Raw genomic sequence first — 19,730 nt, 5'->3', positions numbered from 1 at the left:
CATAAACTCCTAGGTCATTTTCATAGATTCCTTCTTCAATTTCAGTATCTCCCATAAGATATTTTATAATGCACATTTTTATTACCTGCGTGCAGTACCTTACACTTTTCTCTATTAAATGTCATTTGCCATGTGTCTGCCCAGTTCTGAATGCTGTCTAGATCATTTTGAATGACCTTTGCTGGTGAAACGGTGTTTGCCACTCCTCCTATTTATGTGTCATCTGCAAATTTAACAAGTTTGCTTACTATACCAGAATCTAAGTCATTAATGTAGATTAGGAATAGCAGAGGACCTAATACTGATCCCTGTGGTACTCCACTGGTTACCTCACTCCATTTTTAGGTTTCTCCTCTAATCAGTATTTTCTGTTTTCTGTCGCACTTCAAATTTCCTCTTGTGTCTCTAAACTGTGAGGTTGAGAAATGATGTAAAGACTATCAAATATTTCATAGCTTCCAAATAACATGCTTTTTATATCAACCTTTGCTGTGTTGACATTTTTCATACAAGGATACATTTACAGTGTTTGCTTAACAATTTCTCTCAGAAATGAACGCTAATAAACGTGTATCCAAACCGAAGGAGTGTCCAAGTCCTCCAACATTGTCCACTAGTCAATAAACTACATTATAAAGGATTATATGGTGTAATATTCATCGTTGAATAAACAACACACACACACACACACACACACACACAGGAAAAGTCCAATATATATATATTTTTAATTATTATTTCAGGTGCTTTTCAGTTAGTACAAGACATTCTTAATGCAACTCTTACGACACAGAGTCAAAGAAATTCACAGGCACAGAGTAAGATATAAGTACCCTGCTATTATGACAGAATTCACAGTCAGTGCTCAGCAATAAGTAGTTCTGACATGAAGGCAATTCTACTCTCGCCATGCTATCAATCATATGAAAAACTTCAGACTCCACCTGCTACTTGGGAGGAGATATGCAAATAAGAAGTTCAAGTTCTACACAAGCAAGACTTTACAGGGCTATCTTATGCTAATACAGAAGGGTTTAATACAATGTCCTGGATCAGTCTGGACAAATTGGGTTCTAACATAGCTCTCTGTAGCAACAGATATAATTGCAACAAAGTTGTATCTACAGTGTAGGTTATTCTGTGGTATATGACAACCAAAAAAGTGGGTCTATTATCACAGGGAATGCAATATGAAGAAAAAGGCCCTTAAGTGAACTACATGGAAATCCATTCTAACCAGAGGCAATAGTAAATAGTGGCACCCTTTACTCTTGTGCTTCACATGGTCTGATGTTGACAACAGATATGTTTTCTCCTCTGCATCTCCTCGCGCCCGCTTCACATTCAGACATTGTCTGTTTGAAATGGTTCTCTCCAGCAAGGACACAGATACTGCTGCCACTCTCTGTGCATTCTTCAATTCCTCTGCATGTGCATATGTTGGTTTGCTCTGAGAACAGATATATAATGTACAGTATTGGGAGGACAGGGATTTTAATCTCTCAACACAATGCCACAATTCAGTACCTAAATTCCAATAATACACAGTGCAAACAATAGTATAAATCACCATTGTAGATAATCTACCAGTCTTTGAATATATGCAAATATTTGAATGAGTTAGCTCTCTTACATAAGTAATGGGACAAAAATGTTATCCAATTAATTCTAATAAAGAACAGAAAATCTGTTCTGTATTTTAATTCAAACTTCTGAAAGTGAGAAGAGGTATCAGATTGAATGCTGTACCAGTCTTGGCAGTTTTCACTGCATTTTTGAGGGAAGAACATATTATTAATATCCTGTTTATGAAGAGAGGGCAGTTATCTAATCATGTATATCTAGGTACTTAGTAAGGTGTCTTAGTGGATTCAAACAGGCAATATTTGCTCCATCACCCAGGCACCACAAACCAGCATTGGTGGTCCAGCACATTTTCTAGAATGCTATATATGTTATTTGTAGAGAAAATGCAGTTAAACCATTGGTTTCAAATAATGATGCAAGAAAATTATTTTGCAAATCCGCTTCCCAGACATAGCCCATAGACCTTTTGCCGTGATTACTGTACATGTTATAACATACCATCACACTTCTCCCACAGCTGACAGGCAGGGCAGGGCTTGGGTTGGAAGCCTGGAAGCTTGCAGGTACTCTCATCAGCGGGGGTGTATGACCGTCCCAGGCACTCCAGGGCATAGACCTTACAAACTGTGAGGGCGTCTGTTCGTCCAGTCTTAGCATTTGTGACACAGATATCCAGAGAGGACCTGGGGAGAGGAAGTGTCAGTGTGGTTGATAGCAGAAAACAGATTGACTCATATTTTGAAAAACTGTGTAACATACAGAAGAATAATGTCTAATCTGTTTTATACACATCAGTGTACTGATGATAGATTTTTAAGAACACGATATACTGTATAGACTTATATACAGTAAAGTAGTAATGAAAGTAGAGAGATTTATTTCTTATACAAAACACCTGACAATTAGATCACATTAAACTCAATGTTATTGGCAAAATAGTTTTGCAAGTAATTAAAACTAGGAGTGTGCAGACGACCCGTTGCTTGTGTGAAGGGCTAAATAAGTAATATGTAACAAGCAATAAGCCTCGCAGTTGGAAAATTCTTCCTACTCATTACAGATATTTGTTCATAATTTTTACTCGGCACGTTTAATGCTCATTTTAGAATTTTAACAAATACGTTTAGTAAGAAAAGTTGTGTAACAGAGGGGCTTCATCACTTTTTTCACACTTTCATGTTTTCACTTTGTTTCTTTTAAAAGCCTTGTACTTTCTTTAGTACAACATGCCTGCCCGTAAAGCCTGCTTACGCACCATAAACCTTGAGAGCAAATGCTTTAACATGAATACAGTGTGTCTCATCGGTTATTTGTTTTTATGCAACCTTTAAGAATACAAAGATAGGATTAGCGGTATATATTATATATATATATAATTCTACAAGAACTTACTTGCATTCGTAGGGCATTTTGCAGACACACTCTGAATTGTGTTTTTTTTGCCATGGTTGGCACTGGCCTCCTTGTGCTTCCTGGTTATCACGTGACACTGAAATAAATCAAATGTCATGGGATACTGTGTGAACTATGACTGGTACTACTGTGTAACAAAACAATGGTTTGCCTCTCATCAACACACAGGCTAACAAAAGAGTCCTTCTGGATATGTTCTAATTGTATAGGTGTGTTCTACTGCTTCACAACCTAAACATGCCACAAACTAGGAGTTCAGAATGTTTTGGACACGCAGTTTGTGTAAATATCTGTCATAACCACATTCAGGAAGCACCGGAATTGAAATGTTTAAAATAGAAATAAACAGCACTGTTTAATGTTTTTTAAATCCCTAATTATAAGGGCATTACCTTGGAGGCTGACTTTCTTACACAGTAATTCACTCTAATTATGATTCTATTGCTTGAATACTGTATGAAAATACTTTATCAGCAGTTCAGTGTGTTCTCTTTCAATTGATTTCTTGCCTGTTTTGCATTGTATGCCTGTTAACTTAGGTGACCAGTTTAGACTGGAGTCACACATAATTTCTGAAGCCCCTTCCAATTTCTTTGCAGGTGGGCAGGACAAAGAAATCTTTTCTCCTATCTCATAGCTTGTTTTCCAGGGAGTGCCAGTGATATCAGATTGCAGAGTCGGAGGCCCACAGACCACGCCTGTGAAGAACAAAGAACAGTATTTACTTGTGAAGGTATCCCGGTGTTTAAGCACCACAGGCAAACATGATCATTTTGCACAACAACAACAAACAAACAAAAGCTATAAAATGGGTTTGCCGTATGTCCAACATGTATATGGAAGCCGTCCAGTATGGCTCTCCTTATCTCTTCCTTAGTTTAATAGTTGTCCTCCTGGTTTTGTCATCTTACTGTGCACCTTCAGCACTGACATACATTCTTCAGCAAAAGCGTCACTCTTTAAGCTCACCCAACATTGGCACCTCTGTAATGGTAAGCTGGTAAGAGTCTGATTTCACACTGATGTTCAATTAATGACGATGACGGCGATACTTACTCTGGCAATGAAGAGGATATCTCTGCCAATGAAGATCTTCTCCACACTTTGCTACAGGATCCCCCACAACGTAATATCCTTCTATGCAGGAATACACAATTTTACTGCTGACTGGGTAAAGGTCTTTGGGATCCTATGGTTAAAACAAAAACAGAAGAGGTGGCTCTTACCTTTAAAGATCTGATCTGACCAAACATTGTGAGGTCTCAGCTGCTGTTTATTCTAGACCTCCCAGCTTGGAAAACAGCAGTTGAAATCTTCAGGCCCCAGACAATCAGAATTAACCAAATGAAACCTCCACTGTTTAACTTTCTTTATTGATATATTTTAAATTTTCACCTCCAGAATAAAAACCTTTGAGGCAAATGGATATCTTCAAAGGTATCAGTGGTGAGGGGCAGTCATTCAGTCAAATCTATACATGTGACAGTACAGGTTTTTATAACATATCAACAGAAACAAAGATGGCTTTTGAGTGGAGTGGTATTAATTTCAAATGTACGTTTTGCCTTTGTTGTTTAGCATTATCATTCACATAAAACACATCCACAGTGATATTTTTTAGTAAATATGGAGTATATATTTTTTTGTCACTGCTTAAGACACTTTGAATTATATTGCTGCGTTATGTGGTTCTAGTGTTGTTACCCATACCTGAACAAATCCATTAATGAGTGGAGGGGGAGACTGGCACGACTTGACGGGTACAAGAGTTGTGTCAAAGCAATGTGGTTCAATTTCACTTGAAAAGGAAAAAATAAGGGAATCGTTAGAACTGTTTTACTGCAGTGATCTAATATGATCTCTTTTACACTGAAAATAATGAAAAGACAAGCTGTTGTAAATGGGCTGTATTTGGATAGATCAGCTGGGTTTTCAGCAGGAAACCAGTACAATAAAGTGGGATCCAATTGAGTTAAGCAAGCTTCTTAAATTTCCAGTAGGGTGATGTACCAAAGTTTTGACAAATTTATAAGGTCATACTTTGATTTGATTTTATTCTAAATAGGAATACTTTACAGGAAGACATGAATTAGTCATGTTGTTAATTGCTAGTTTTCTTAATCTTTTGTTTATCACTTTCTCTTTTGCCCTCACCGTAGATACTCCACTTCTTCATCCTCACAGGGCTTGGAGTCTGTGTGCTCCCCAATGCAGGACTTTCCACCCCCACTGGGACTGGGGTTGTCACACTTTCGACCTCTGGACCTTTGACCTCTACTACAGAAGCTCCAGGAAGACCAACAACTCCAGCTGCCATCAATCACGCCTAAAAGACATCAGTTCTCCTTTACAATAGGCTTCTTTATTTCCTTTAAAAGACTGCAGCGTCTTTTCAATTGATCTAAACAATGAAATACTGCTTAATGTTCAAAATAGGTCAACGACTCGCATGCACAGTTATATGCTTGATTTTCAAAAGCCTAGTACATAGAAGGTCATATTTAAATGATCTAAACAGTGGTGTGTAGATCCTCCACAATTTATTGCAATTGAATAGACACCCACTTACTTGGAACTGACAAATTCTCCCAAAAGCGACCCTATAAGCTCCATTGTTGGACATTTGTTTTTATCTCTTCCTAAATTTGGTTTAATTTCAGTTGTTTACTAAAACAAACACTTTGAGGCTTCTGTTAATCTCCTGCATTTATTATTTATATAGTAAACCAGAGGTCCAATAGAAATTAATCTTAGTAAGTCAACCTGGCTGCTCTTCCAGAGGAGTTCCTTTTTCACAGGCAAGTCCACTGGTGCCTGGTTTACAGTCACAGTTGCACTGGGTGTTTTTAATCACAGGAAGGCCATTGTTCTGACAGGGCTTGCAGTTACACGGGTGATTCTCATTCAGATACTGCTCAATCGCTTGTTTCAGGTTATACCTCTTCACTGAAGCACACGCCACCTCTTTCACCAGCTCATGCAGAGGTGTCAGCTACAGGGGGAAAAAAAGAAACACAATGCAAAATGATTAGTTTGTTTGCCTAACACATTAAATTAGACTTGCTGACAAGACAGGAAACAGTTCTCTGACATCAGCTTTTCAAAACAAGCAATACTACAATGTGCCTCTCTGGGTTCTGGTGACATGAATAAACCCCATGTGCTTTCTGATTCAGTTACAGCCTTGTTGAGGTATACATTATTCTTTGTATCATAATTTACATAATTCACCACTATTCATGGTGTGATGAGCCTGTGTGACAACAGGAAATAAATGATAACCATTCTGCCAAGGAGCACAGCTCTTTCGGGGCAGTCAGTAAAGTGTATGGTAGTGATCTTAATAGTAAAGATGTCTAACCTTCTGCTTGATGACACTGGGATTGTCTTTCACAGAGCCAGCCCAGCTGGCATATCGTTCACTGTTCCCAGCAGGATTGTTCAGTTCCAAGAAATTCAGCCCAGATGAAAAAGCAGCACTCCCTCCAATAGTAGATGAGTTACCAGAGATTCTTTGAGACGCATATCCTGAAAAGAAAAAAAAGAGACATGATACAACAAGCTGTTCCTAAATTATTATTTTTGTTTTGTAATTTAGAAAATAACATGGCTCTGAGAGAAAAGAAAAGTGAAGCTTGCAATGCTAAATGTCTTTCAGATATTTCTTCAGTATGTCAGTAGCCAGATGAACTGAACAAGTCTAATCTTTAGAACCCTCAATAGGACCACATGAACACACGGGAGATCCCTTCAGCACAGAAATACACAAAAGAATTCAGGAAACTTGTTTTAAATCACATAGAAGTAATCAAGCCCAGTGACAGCACTGTATACAGATGTCATCAAGTGAGTGTGTTTTTCGATTCTGAAATATTTATGACAATTGGTGTCAAAAGTTTTGAGAGTCTAGCCCCATGTCTTTAGAATTCTGTAGCGAATCCAAGGGGTGCAATGACTCGCTCAGAGGCAAGCTAGTTTTCAGTGCCTTTCATTGAAAATACAGGGTTTGAAACACATGGGTTTACTCAAAGCTTAACAAATATGCTAAATTAGTCATTACCAGATCCAAAACAGTGCTATTTACATAGTACTCCCCCCCCAGAAACTTGTGGGCCCTTAAAAATAGGGTTGAACAACCACATTTCTGTCATGTCCTTTTATCAATAGCGTGTCTACATTTACATATCTCCAGCTGTTCTAACAGCTTAACACAGCTTACTTATTTCAGAAACATCAGTGGGTGTTTTTTTTACGAACATACTGTATGATTCTCCTTCTGTTACTACTATTACTACAGCTGTTATACTACGGCTTACCTTGAGAAGTCTTGAGAGCTTCAATTAGTTTGTTGCATTCTGAGCGTTTCACACTTACAAAAATGAAATTAGAGCTAGAAGATGTACATTTCTCAGCATCTGTGTTGGAAATACCTTTATTGAAAAACAAAAAAGAAAATCCGGTTGTTTGGGTGAAAACTACCCTAAGTACATCACAGATATACAGATAGTGATGTTTCACATTTTTATGGTGTCACTTTATATTGTGGTTCTTACATTTTCTTCTACATCATATTGCAAAATAATGAAAGGGCCTACCTACAGTTGTTGACCAATTCACATACTGTCTTCAGAGTTCCACACAGTAAACCAAGGGTCATTCTGGAGGAGCTTGGAAAACTGAACTGATGCAGATACAAATAAAAACTGAACCTCTAGAGTTGTTTCCTGGGTTTGATTAGTTGATCTGGGCACCATTTTGCTTAAGATTCTCAGAGTGGTGAGTGAGAATTATCTGTACTATCCAGATTACTATTTTTGCCAAGAACATCTGTCTAAACTGTGGCCAAAAACACTGATTTATGGAGTAAGCAGTAAGTTAGTCCACCAGACAAATAGGAATAAAGTGTATAAACACTCTGAGGATAATTATATTGCCAGTACAGACTCTGATTGTTCTGGGGATTTAATGTGGTACAGGGGGCGTTCGTAGCTTTTTGGAATAAACAGCTTTACCTGTATATGACAAGGTACTGTAATCCCCAGTGAAACCAGTATCTATGCTGCCATTCATTGTTGCAGAACCTCAACATTAACCTCCACCAAAACAGTTAAAAAACTGGAAGCAACGGCTAGTAATTAAACCATTAATAACATATATATTTAAAAAACATTGTTCACATTTTTTTTTCACAGGCACTGACGGTCTTCCTCATTTCATTCAATGCACATTCAGACCTCATTTGTAGAGCAGGTAGGGGTGGGCAGAGTTAAAAAGTCAATGCCACCTGGTTTGAATAGAATGGGGAAGGCTTTGCCGGCATTTAGGATTTTCCAGACAATCTCAAAGTAGCTCAAAGGCAGGTTCAGAGCAAAATGAGACTGGAGCAAAATATCCCAGGCCACTTAGAATGACTGCAAACACCATAAAATAGTACGAACAAAGAAAGCTTGTGGGAGTTTGTTAAAATGCTCCAGACCATGTCAGTCTCTATTCTCTCTTTCTAGCAAAGTTCCTCCCCCTCTAGAATGCTACAGTAACATATTATATGAAATGGGCGGTCTACCTTTCTGATTCATCTTCTCAGAATCCATATAAAACACAAGTTTATACAGCCCACCCAGAGAGCCCTCCTTTATGAAGTGAGTTCCATAGCTCTCGATGAGTTTGCGGTAGGCGCCGTATTCGTAAGTAACTGGGAGGAGAGACAGGTCCTTCCAAAAGACTTCCGAGAGGGTCAGGAACTCTGGTGGGCTGTTTATGAACTGCGCAACCTCCACCTCATTCCTGATAATCATCAACTGATGGCTCTGAAATGCACAAATGAACCAGTGTCATGAGGTTATCGTAATTAAAACCACAAAAATGGCATCTTTGGAAAATGGCTTGACAATAGAAAGACTCGGAAGTGGTGCATCTTACCTTCTCATTGTTCAGTGCAATATCACTCGTGTGATCGTAATTACCATCATGGCTTGACCTCTTGATGTCTGATGTGTGCTTGTTATAGGACCAAGTGCTGCTGTAAAACTCGTAGCTGAAATCATTCTTGATTTTTACCTGCACCAGAAAACACATTTTACTTATTTGTCACTTCTACTAATGTCTTTATTTTCCCTCTATTATTATCTCTTGCCTCTCTGGAAATACACTGGTCAAAACACTTGAGATTGGCCTCAGTGAGGCAGGTGTGTCTTCTACTGTGTCAAAGTTTTCAGTGATTTTGGGCCCTGATGCATGTCTGTTGTCTCGTTAGACAATGCAGTCCCTACGTTGCTGGCTAAGCCATTCAGGTACAACATACGACACATCTGAAAATTGCAATCTAAGGAATTTTATATTCAGCTAAGTTGTGGTCCTTTAGAGAAAAAGCTAGTAACCTTTCAATTTCATTGTGTTAAATGGATACATTTACTGAAGAGGCTTTGTGGACTACAGTAACCCACCTGGAATGTGTATTTCTGGAGACTCTGTGTCAGTCTGTAGAAATATCTGTGGTCCCCACTGAACACTATCCGGCACTGTCCACCAAAGCTTTTTGTGTTAATGACATTGTTCCTGACCTTACCCTTTAGAATATCAAATCTAAAAATGGAAAAAGGGACAGTTCAGAATTACAAATTACAAAAATATCATGCAGGAGAAACAAGCTGAAGAGAATATATTCTCTTCTAAATGAATCTGCAGAGAGCCAGGACTGGTGTGAGCTATCAATGATTCATTTATTATGTCCTCCTGTGGCCATATATTCAAATATACCATTGTGGAAAATGCATCAGTTTTGCTTTTGGGATGCAATATGAAGCTAGCCTTATGGAAGGAGTAAGGACCCCCTTGTAAATGAGAACCCAGTCTCAATCGGTACATTTCCTGGTTAAGTAAACAAATAAATAAATACACATTAAGTGAGAATAATCTTTTTAGCAACTGGCTTGTCGTTGGACAGTAACTTTGAGTCCACTTGAGCAACCGAATTTGCAAACAGGAATAGGTTACAGTTTTATACTGATATTGACCCATGGCATTTTGGAAGATAAATTTAACCAACTGTGTTGTTTTATTTTCTTGTATTTTATTATTTTTGTTTATTGTTCAAAGGTGAATGTATAGCCATACCCTGCACCAGTAAGTTCAGCCTTGGGGGGGATTTGATCTTTGTCACACTTCTTCATTTCCTCACATCTTTGCTCATCAGAACCATCTTCTTCACAGTCCTGGTCCCCATTGCACACCAGTGACCGGCTGATGCATTGGCCTGCAAGAACAAAAGAGGTTTCAGGAAACTTGCACATGTTTAAATTTTCTAGAGTACGAAAACAATTAATTAAACAAAGGTAGATGAAATAAAGAAAAGAAAAAAAAAACGTTATTTTATGATTGAAGCCCTCATTTGGGTAGAAAATATAACGAATCTTATAATGAATATAATAACAGAAATATAATGAATCTTGGTTGTAAATCTCCCTCCCGTCCTGTGAGGGCGCTAAGCAGCGAAAGTAGAGTTCTTTGGACAGGCTAGCCTGACAGTTCTTTCCCAGGGTCGGGAAGTCGGTCAGTCTGGAAGAAGGCGAGACTCCGTTGCAGGACCATATTGACCCAGAAGGGAAATGACGTAGCAGCTGCAGATTGTAGAGACAGCTGCACTCGTTTACCAAGGGGTCATGTGTGACAGCATAAAAGGGGACGGAGAATAGCAATCTACTCCTTCGCTTTGGTTTGCGTAAATAAACAAAGAAGGACTGTGAGAGACCCTGTTGCACGTAGAAAGTACCGTGAGTGTTTTGTTTGTTTGTCTTGTAATTATCTTGTCTTGTGCATTTACTAGACGGCTAACACAGATCCGGAGCTGTCGCCAAGGGCCAGCACTAAACCGGACAACACTTCACCATTGTCATAAATATAAACTTGTATCACCCCCCACAAGCGCTACTGCACGCACCCAGGACTGGTGACCGTGTTTGTATTATTGTGGGGCAGATATTGTTTATTATTTGGGTCTTTTCCTGTGTTATTATCCCATGCTGTACACATTGGTGTGTATTGCCGGGGAATTATTGTTTGGTCGCCAGACCTGGAAAATACAATAAAAACATTTCCAAACCGGATTACAATTATCTGTCTGCTTCTTTCATGCACTGCATCACTCCTGTATCTGTTGCCACTCAGCCACTTTGTCACACTCTGTTATTTAAAAGTTGTGTACTGTTCTAAACTGCATGATTGCTTTACTTATACCCTCTTACAAGTAAATGAGATTAATCTAGGAGTGGTCGATTGGGGACACGCCCCCGCCTCGCAAGCGTTCAATACAATTAGTACTGAGTAGCTGCCCCTGTGCTGTGCTGGATAAAATGGACATGCCAAGCACAGAGACAAATTAACAACGTTATATAGAAATTGGCCTCTTATATATATATATATATATATATATATATATATATATATATATATATATATATATATATATATATATATATATTTAAAATATATGGGATATATTTTAAATATATTTTAGTCTGTAATCCATATATTTATTTTATATGTTGGAAATATATGGTGCACCACATATTTTCATTAGTCTGTAATCCATATAAAATAAATATATGGCTTACAGACTAAAATATATTTTAAATATATCCCATATATTTTAAATATATAAAAAAGGGGCCCATTTCTATATATGAAAAGTATAAGGATCATGCTTTTCTACCATATATTAAAAATATATGTTTGTTCCATAAGGGTACACGTTGTGTAAGAAAGCGGCGACAGAGTACAGAACCTATAACCAATACTGTGTGATTTGAGTGGAGATATAACAATTCGGAGAAACGTTATTATTTGGGTATCGTCTGGTGCGTACTGAGTCTTGGCTCCGTGGATTAGTTCATTCAGTTATTAAGTTCTGTATTTTGTTGTGTAAAATGGGCCAGTAGAAGATAGTGCTTTTTACCTCCTTTCCGTTTTCGTGTAGCGTTTGATTGTATAAATGAACTCTAGCTTGTTACGCTCTTTTGAACTGCATAGTTAAAGTTGGCTTAGCCACAGTAATTGAAGATCTGTTCGAGGTATTAGGACGGTATTGTACACGTGTTTCAGTCATTGACAGTTGTTGAGCACGTTGGATAATATTAAGTTATAGTTTGTGTGCTGTGTTTCACTTTTGTTTTGCTTTGATTTGATAACTGAAGTGCACTGCGTTTTGTGTGATTTAGTTTTGGTTGATTTTTCAGTGTTTTCTTATATGTTGTCATTACACTGAAACACATTTGCAATCTTTACTATTTCTTTGCCATGAACTATTTGTTTATACTTCTGACTGTGCTGCTAATTTAATAGACCTGTGCTAGTATTGTAAGAATTTTATGTTTGAAACTTGTATTTTCATTTTACTGTGTTGAATTTTAATTAGAATAATAAATTGTATACCGAAATAAAAATCATTAATAGCGGTTCTGTCGTTGTGTCACCACTACTTGGGGCCTACTGTTCTGGATAAAGTATCTGCGTGGGAAGGTTAATTGGTTCCAGGTAGTGGGACCTGGTAATTGGAAGGTACTAAACTGGGTGATCTGGTGGTTGTATTGGTAAATTTGGTTATGAATCCATTCTTGTATAAGGGGAACTGGGGTTTCGGTAACCTCCACTGGTCTGGCTGCTAGGAGCTACAATCATCATTAGGGAAGAAAGGGCAATTCTCACCAGCAATCTAAACATTTTTCAGAAAGAACATCACATCCCCCCCCCCCCAAAAAAAGTTACCAAACCAACTACTCGGACATGATTTACTTTTGCAGTTACAGTAATTGTTGCAAACTTCATTGTGTTTTTTCCTCTCCTTTCAGAGAAAATAACTCACAAATATATTTAAACGGTTCTTATGTATTAAGTTTATTAACATATATTCAGTAAGGGAGGTTACATTTATATTTATTAAAGAAATCCTTAAAGATTGTGTCTTTAATCCTTCTCACCTGAGGAACACCTGAACCTGCCTCCACAACCATCTTCTATTGGACACCCTCTTGTGGGCACACATGCCCTTCTCTCAACTGGCTCACCTGAACACGGGCTTCCTCCATACTGACCATAGTTTAACACTGTGCGTCTGCGTGTCTATGAAATCAAATACAAAAATACTGTAAAAACAATTTGCTCTGAAAACTTTAAAGCTGATTTATACTTTGTAACAGAGCAAAACAGATGAATACTTCTGTGTCAAGTAAAACGCTCTAAGGCTAATGTATGTTGAAAGGTAAACTCGGAAACATTTTTAAGGCATATGACTAACTTTCCTTAACTTTTGAACATGTTCGTACATTGTTATCTCTATAATGTGGCTACTGGAGTGGGCCAAGAATGGCATTGCCGTGGCAACCGAGATATCAATTGGGGGTTGTTATTAAAGAGGTTCTCCAATAGCACAAAGAAATAAATAAGGGCTCAGTTCGAGAGCTTGTGAGCAAAACGTACACGTGGCCTGTGGAAATGCTCTCAGGTCATCCTATTTATGTGAGGATCTGGAATCTTTTCTTATCTGTAATTGCTGTCTGCTTTTATAAACAAGACTTCTCTCAAAGCCTTTCAAACAAACGAATGAAAGATACATTGAGACAGACTTTGTGAGCGATCCCTAGTATGTATATGTGTGTGAATTGGCTTGCAAAACAGCCCATTTGGTAACAACTTGGGTTATCTCCTTTAACCTCTAAACTTCCATCCACCAATCATAAAGCTCCACACAGCAGGTTTAGTTGCAATATCTGGCTTTACAAATATTCAAACTGAAGAAAAGCTTAAACATGTACTTTAAAGACTTCTATGACTAAAATAGCAACAGGCACTGTTTTCCAGTTTCTAATCACAACAATTTATTATTATTATTATTATTATTATTATTATTATTATTATTATTAATATTATTATTGTGCATTGCACATTGGTCAACTAGAGATAGTAATCCCATCAGGGTTCCTTTGCTTGAATTACTAATATTTGTTGTCAAGACTTAAGCTTTGTTACCTTACCTGAGTCTTTGTGCAACCATCACATTCTGACCAGTCACTGTATGAAGTCCACTGGCAATTCACAGGACTTACACAGCTGTAAATAAACAAGCTAGTGTTTCAAAATACACCAAAGTCTGTGTACCCCATGTAAGTCCTGCTATTACATTTGAATCTAGCTGGATGTGTCGTCCTCTGTAACCACACTGCAGAACACTCGCAATATCTACAATTCTGTAAATGTACAAGTAAGCTGCTAACAAAAAAAAAAAGACTGCAGCCTTTTAAATTCATTTTAATACAACAGTCTCATGGAGGACACATCATTACCAGATCTTAATTAAATAAACATTTCCTATAGCGTCTCCTATAGAGTAAATGTACGCTCAGGCATACTGTAGCAATGGCTGTGAATTCTTGTACAGACCTGACCAATCAGCATCCCAAATCTTTGAAGTACCTTAAAAAAAAAAAAAAAAGAACTTACCCAACTTCATAAATAAGATGAAGAAGTCCAGCCAGGCCATACAGAACTAATGTCACCATGACCTGCAAAAGACAAACACAGAAAGCAAGGTACAGGTAAACCTGGAATTTGTTTAAGTTTTCCCTTTTGGATTGCTTAGCAATTGACACCTGATAGAACTGTACTAAATATAGTAATACTACTACGACTACTACTACTACTACTACAACTACTACTACTACTACTACTACTACTAATAATAATAATAATAATAATGCATGCTGTGCAGGATGAGGGTTTGATTCGTTTTTGTGCCACACATGTTTTGATCCCCTGGACGGGTCAGGTTAACTTTGACTACAGCTTAATGTGAAGATCTGTCTAAGATATATATGGCTATGTTCTCAAGTTAACTTGTATTAAAAAAAAAATTATACTTGGTATTACATGACATTCAACGGGCATTGTACAAGAAGAAATCTTCTGTGATGGGATTCACAGCTGGTATTTAAGCTTTGATTTTTTTAATACAGTATTTCACTGACTTGGTTTAATTTGGTTCTACAATGGCAGGTTTCAATATTGAGGTTCGAGGATACTGATATTCATATGTATTTGAACTTTGAAAATATTTGGTTTTATCTGACTATTTACATCTGATATTCCGTGCTCTATAGAATATTCATGATAAGCACCTTGTTTTTATTATCCAACTCTAACCAAAAGTTCATGAAATAATGTATAAAAAAACTTTAACAGCTACTCCCTGCTCTTAGCATTTCCAAAGGCAAGTCTTAATATTAAATCCCAACTGTTGCTCTGAATCACATCACAGAAGATTTTGCTCCATTGTACAATGCCCTAGTTTTTTCTAAGAGAGACAAGAGAGACACTATTAAATGTATTACACTTTTAATAAAACAATACGGTAAATACACCAAATAATGCAATTGTTATTTCTTTCTGGTTTTGTGAAAAAGACATGGAGACATTTTACACTGGAGCAAAAAACTTCAATTCTGAACAGACTGACAACAGCTGGATCCATTTCAGAATAAAATCAGGTAATCTCACATATGACCTGGATGATAGCCTGTGAACATTTTGCTGGAGGCCAGAACAGAGAACAATAAAACAATCTTACCTTCATTGTGAAGAAACGGCTCTGTGTCACGGCAGCACCTTCTGAAACGGCTCTGAGTCACGGCAGCACCTTCTGAAACGGCTCTGAGTCACTGCAACACCTTCTGAAACGGCTCTGAGTCACTGCAACACCTTCTGAAACGGCTCTGAGTCACTGCAGCACCTTCTGAAACTGCTCTGAGTCACGGCAGCACCTTCTGAAACGGCTCTGAGTCACGGCAGCACCTTCTGAAATGGCACTGAGTCACTGCAGCACCTTCTGAAACGGCTCTGAGTCACGGCAGCACCTTCTGAAACGGCTCTGAGTCACGGCAGCACCTTCTGAAACGGCTCTGAGTCACGGCAGCACCTTCTGAAACGGCTCTGAGTCACTGCAACACCTTCTGAAACGGCTCTGAGTCACTGCAACACCTTCTGAAACGGCTCTGAGTCACTGCAGCACCTTCTGAAACTGCTCTGAGTCACGGCAGCACCTTCTGAAACGGCTCTGAGTCACGGCAGCACCTTCTGAAATGGCACTGAGTCACTGCAGCACCTTCTGAAACGGCTCTGAGTCACGGCAGCACCTTCTGAAACGGCTCTGAGTCACGGCAGCACCTTCTGAAACGGCTGGAGAGGGAGTCTGCCACTCACTGACATTTATTGCACAAGCTTGTCAACCCTTGACAGCACATGCACCGCGTTGTGCATTATTTCATTTTCACAAAGTTCTGTAACTCTGGTAAAAGGGCACGCTTCAGTTTATTGGCAACTGTAATAATATGAAGCAAATTCATCTCGTTTACGAGAAGTGACATTTGAACAATTCCAGACACCAGGGGTCGTCCAGGGGTTGAGAATGTGTAAATGTTATCTAGAAAATGTTTTTCATCAAGTTTCTGGAACTTGTCTTTGTAAAAATAACATTTATGTTGATAACACTAAATTGTGTGTCCTAAGCCAATAGCAATACGTCAAAGAGGAAGGCTTGTTTGAACTCCCATCTGTCAAAACTGAACTGGATCTTATGAACAGATGTAACTACACCACAATAATGGATTAAAGATGATATTATAGGATTGTTCAAACTGTTAATATCCTCATGAAGACATGAAGCTGCAAAACAAGTACTGGGAATGGGATTTTTTGTAATCAGTTGTGGTGCCTTTGCTGTTGGCTGCTATGGTTTGGAAGGTTAGAATAAGAGATTGACTACTAGACAGCTGTTTGTGTATTGGTAGGGTTATTGTATCATGTCCATGTGCACTAGGACAGTTTGGAACAGTACTTTTCAAATCATACCCCAATGCATTCTGGTAAGTGTAGACCAGCCCAAACTGTCCTAGTGTACATGGAGTCTAAGCTTAGATATTGGTATCCTAACTTCAGTAATAATAATTGCTTAAAGAGGGGTACTAACTATAAAGCATTAGCATTTAATTTGTTTTATTTCTGGCTCTAAATAATGTGAACTTTTTCATTGAGTTAGGGTTAGGTTATTTTAAATATAAAAATGCCAGTAAATGTATTTTATATTCATCTTTTAAAAAAAACATTGCATTGTAATAAAAAAAAATGTTGGCAGATACTCTTCTACCCTTTTCAAAACACTATTAAAATCCCCCCAAGAGGATCTCTTGCTCCATGACCTTGATTGGTCATTTATAAACAGAAAACAGATGGTCTATATCAGTGGTTTTCAACCTTGTTTTAAACTGTACCCCTTCAGTCTGGAGGTTTCAGCGCAAGTACCGGTTAACAATTTTTGCTGTACTGAATGGCACCACAGTTGCAATAAAACTAAAGGCAGAATAATCTGATTAACAAATGTGGTAATTTTTATGTTCTGTTTATTTAATATATAATTTATGACACAATTGTTTGGGACTGATGAATAAAAAAAAAAGTATTTGTGAATCTCGTCAGAAACACACGTATTCGCTTTCTGTTATAAATAATTCAAAATAGTCTGCACCATGGGGCGTCATTTCGGGGGGGGGGGCACAGTGTCGGATGCCCCTGCCATGCTCGCCAGGGGGCCCCAAATGGCAGTTTCTGTGAGAAGTTAAAACCCTTAAAGGAAAGTGTTCCTGCTTCGGGACATCGAAAGTGCAGCGACTAGCCTGGCATTAATGTAACTGCCTAAAAAAGTCATAGCAACAGCCTCGCCCAAGTTATTGCGATAATTTGCATTTGTTGACATTCAAAGTTAACAATAGCAGCTGTTGTGTTACAAAAGGCAAAACAGAAAGTTAAGTTTTACTAATAATTATGTCCAAGTGTTTATGACGTGTTTTGGGAACTTGTCAATAAAAGTGCTTAGCTTTTAATATCTATCACATCACAGCAACTAAGCAAATAGCAAAATAATAGCCAGGGCCGGCGTCAGTAACCGGGCAACCCCGGCAAGCGCACGGGGCCCCCGACGCCAGATGGGAGCTGTGACAGAGACAGAATGATTCTGGTGATAAATCTCCCTCAGATGTTATCAGCTAGCCTGCTTGCCCCTGATCTATTTAGGTGCAGTCCATCTTTCCTATAACATCTATTTATTTTCCAAAAGTAATCCCAGTCATCCCAGCCCTTTCACACGCGTTTTAATAAAATAGAGCTCAGAATGGCTGTGTTAATGGTTTGGCAGAGCTCTGTGCTTTGCTGGACAGCCACTGTTTATTGCAAAGAGGTGTGTATTGGTGTCCATTAGGGAAACATTGCCTAACGCCGACAATCTTAATCGTAAATATTTGACAGAAAATGGTGATGCTTTTGACGCGTCCCGATGGATTGCACTGCCCAGTTCTGTCAATTTTCTTTCTTTTTTCTTTTTTTTTTAATGATTTCAAGGCGAATAAACGTTGCTTGTTTTGTGCTGATGTCATGATCATACCTTCTGTAGATACTATTTCCATCAGCACAGCGATTGACCAAACGTTTGCAAAGTACCAGATAACTTGGGAAAACGTGGCTTCGACAGATTCTGCTTCATCATAAATGCCAGGGACATTAAACGTAATCAGAAAAGCAGAACTGCTACGCATCATATTCCACATATAAAGTGTGTATACTGAGTTTTTTTTTCTCCCACTATTTTAACTGATGTTTCAATTAAAAACTATGTTTTGATCGATTTTATCCCTGTTTTAATATATGTAAAATATACTCCGAAAAATTCTCGGATTATTTAAAAAATATATATAAATAAAAAAGGTGTTTTCAACCAGTAGAGGGCAACAGAGAGCTATCATGATCTTTTAATATCTGATATAGATTAGAGAGAAATTGAATGTCAAAAAGTATGACAGATTTTTGTGGGAATGGTGGGAATAGATTATTTTATGTTGTTTTAATAAAGTGAGGTACAGTAAAGTCTTCCTTTATTTAAAATGTCATTGATAATACATTTACAAGCATATTGCAAGCATCAGCATCACTGTCCATGTACATGTACGAATGCTAGCTGCAGGAGAATTGCTGCTAGGAAAACACTGGATCATCATGTTCTCTAATGATTTATGCATTTTCATTGATCTCTTCTTTCTTCTTTTATGCAATTCCCAGGTGAAAATGTAACTTTTCTGTGAGCTACCTGCAGTGTTCCAAACTATATATATATATATATATATATATATAGAATGGGTCAGAATATATTATCACATAAAAATGTCTCAGGTTGGTTCTGGGTAGCAATGCACTATTGGTGCAGCCCGAAAACAAAGGCGGCAGGGTTTAAACTGTTTTCAGAATCACAAGCAATGCAGTCAGTGATTGTATGGCATCTCAACCATTTCATATCAGAGTATATTATGCAGTGCAATGTGTAAAACAAATGCTACAATTGCTATTGCTGTGGATATCGTTTATGTTGGCACTGTAGTTGAAACCAGTAGCCCTGCTCAGTCTTGGGTCAGAAAGGAAGTTTCTATTCCCCTGAGAAACACTACAGCTATATATAATAGGAGATTTTTCTTCTTGGAGTTCAAGACACTGTTAATACAGTGAGTATATGGATTTCAGATTGATCAGTCCTGACTTAGGTTGCGCTAACATTTACTTAAGGCAAACAGCACCACCTACTGAGATAAAATACTGATGTCACTTTGTATTGTAAAGGAGCTTTGATACTTTTCTCCTCAATTAAA

At 38.0% G+C, this 19,730-nt stretch overlaps 1 protein-coding gene across 2 annotated transcripts; it reads right to left on the bottom strand.

Moving 5' to 3' along the window:
- Nucleotides 1-709: 709 nt before the first annotated feature.
- Nucleotides 710-16,312, bottom strand: LOC117973258 (complement component C7-like). Of its 2 annotated transcripts, XM_059007829.1 has the most exons (19): nt 16,148-16,312; nt 15,614-16,116; nt 14,491-14,552; nt 14,025-14,100; nt 12,972-13,113; nt 10,114-10,252; nt 9,444-9,582; nt 8,920-9,057; nt 8,564-8,807; nt 7,317-7,430; nt 6,362-6,528; nt 5,764-5,992; nt 5,155-5,326; nt 4,711-4,798; nt 4,057-4,189; nt 3,510-3,698; nt 2,980-3,076; nt 2,086-2,270; nt 710-1,450 (listed from the first exon to the last, which is right to left on the bottom strand). In XM_059007829.1, the coding sequence occupies exons 2-19, from the start codon at nt 15,617-15,619 to the stop codon at nt 1,266-1,268; spliced, it is 2,505 nt and encodes an 834-aa protein (XP_058863812.1). In that variant the 5' UTR covers nt 15,620-16,116; nt 16,148-16,312; the 3' UTR covers nt 710-1,265. The 2 variants fall into 2 exon arrangements, with proteins under 2 accessions (XP_058863812.1, XP_034780842.2); XM_034924951.2 differs by having other exon boundaries at nt 15,614-16,312.
- Nucleotides 16,313-19,730: the final 3,418 nt, after the last annotated feature.

The sequence above is a fragment of the Acipenser ruthenus genome, chromosome 1 (assembly GCF_902713425.1).
Source record: "Acipenser ruthenus chromosome 1, fAciRut3.2 maternal haplotype, whole genome shotgun sequence".
In the NCBI taxonomy this organism is placed as follows: domain Eukaryota; kingdom Metazoa; phylum Chordata; class Actinopteri; order Acipenseriformes; family Acipenseridae; genus Acipenser; species Acipenser ruthenus.
This window is presented reverse-complemented; position numbering and strand designations above follow the sequence as displayed.

Excerpts from the sequence above, each read along its gene's own strand:
- LOC117973258 (XM_034924951.2), bottom strand. Across the intron at positions 9,583-10,113 it reads GCTGAACTTACTGGTGCAGG|ATTTGATATTCTAAAGGGTA; the intron begins GTATGGCTATAC and ends TTCCATTTTTAG. Across the intron at positions 4,799-5,154 it reads GAAGAAGTGGAGTATCTACG|TGAAATTGAACCACATTGCT; the intron begins GTGAGGGCAAAA and ends TTCCTTTTCAAG.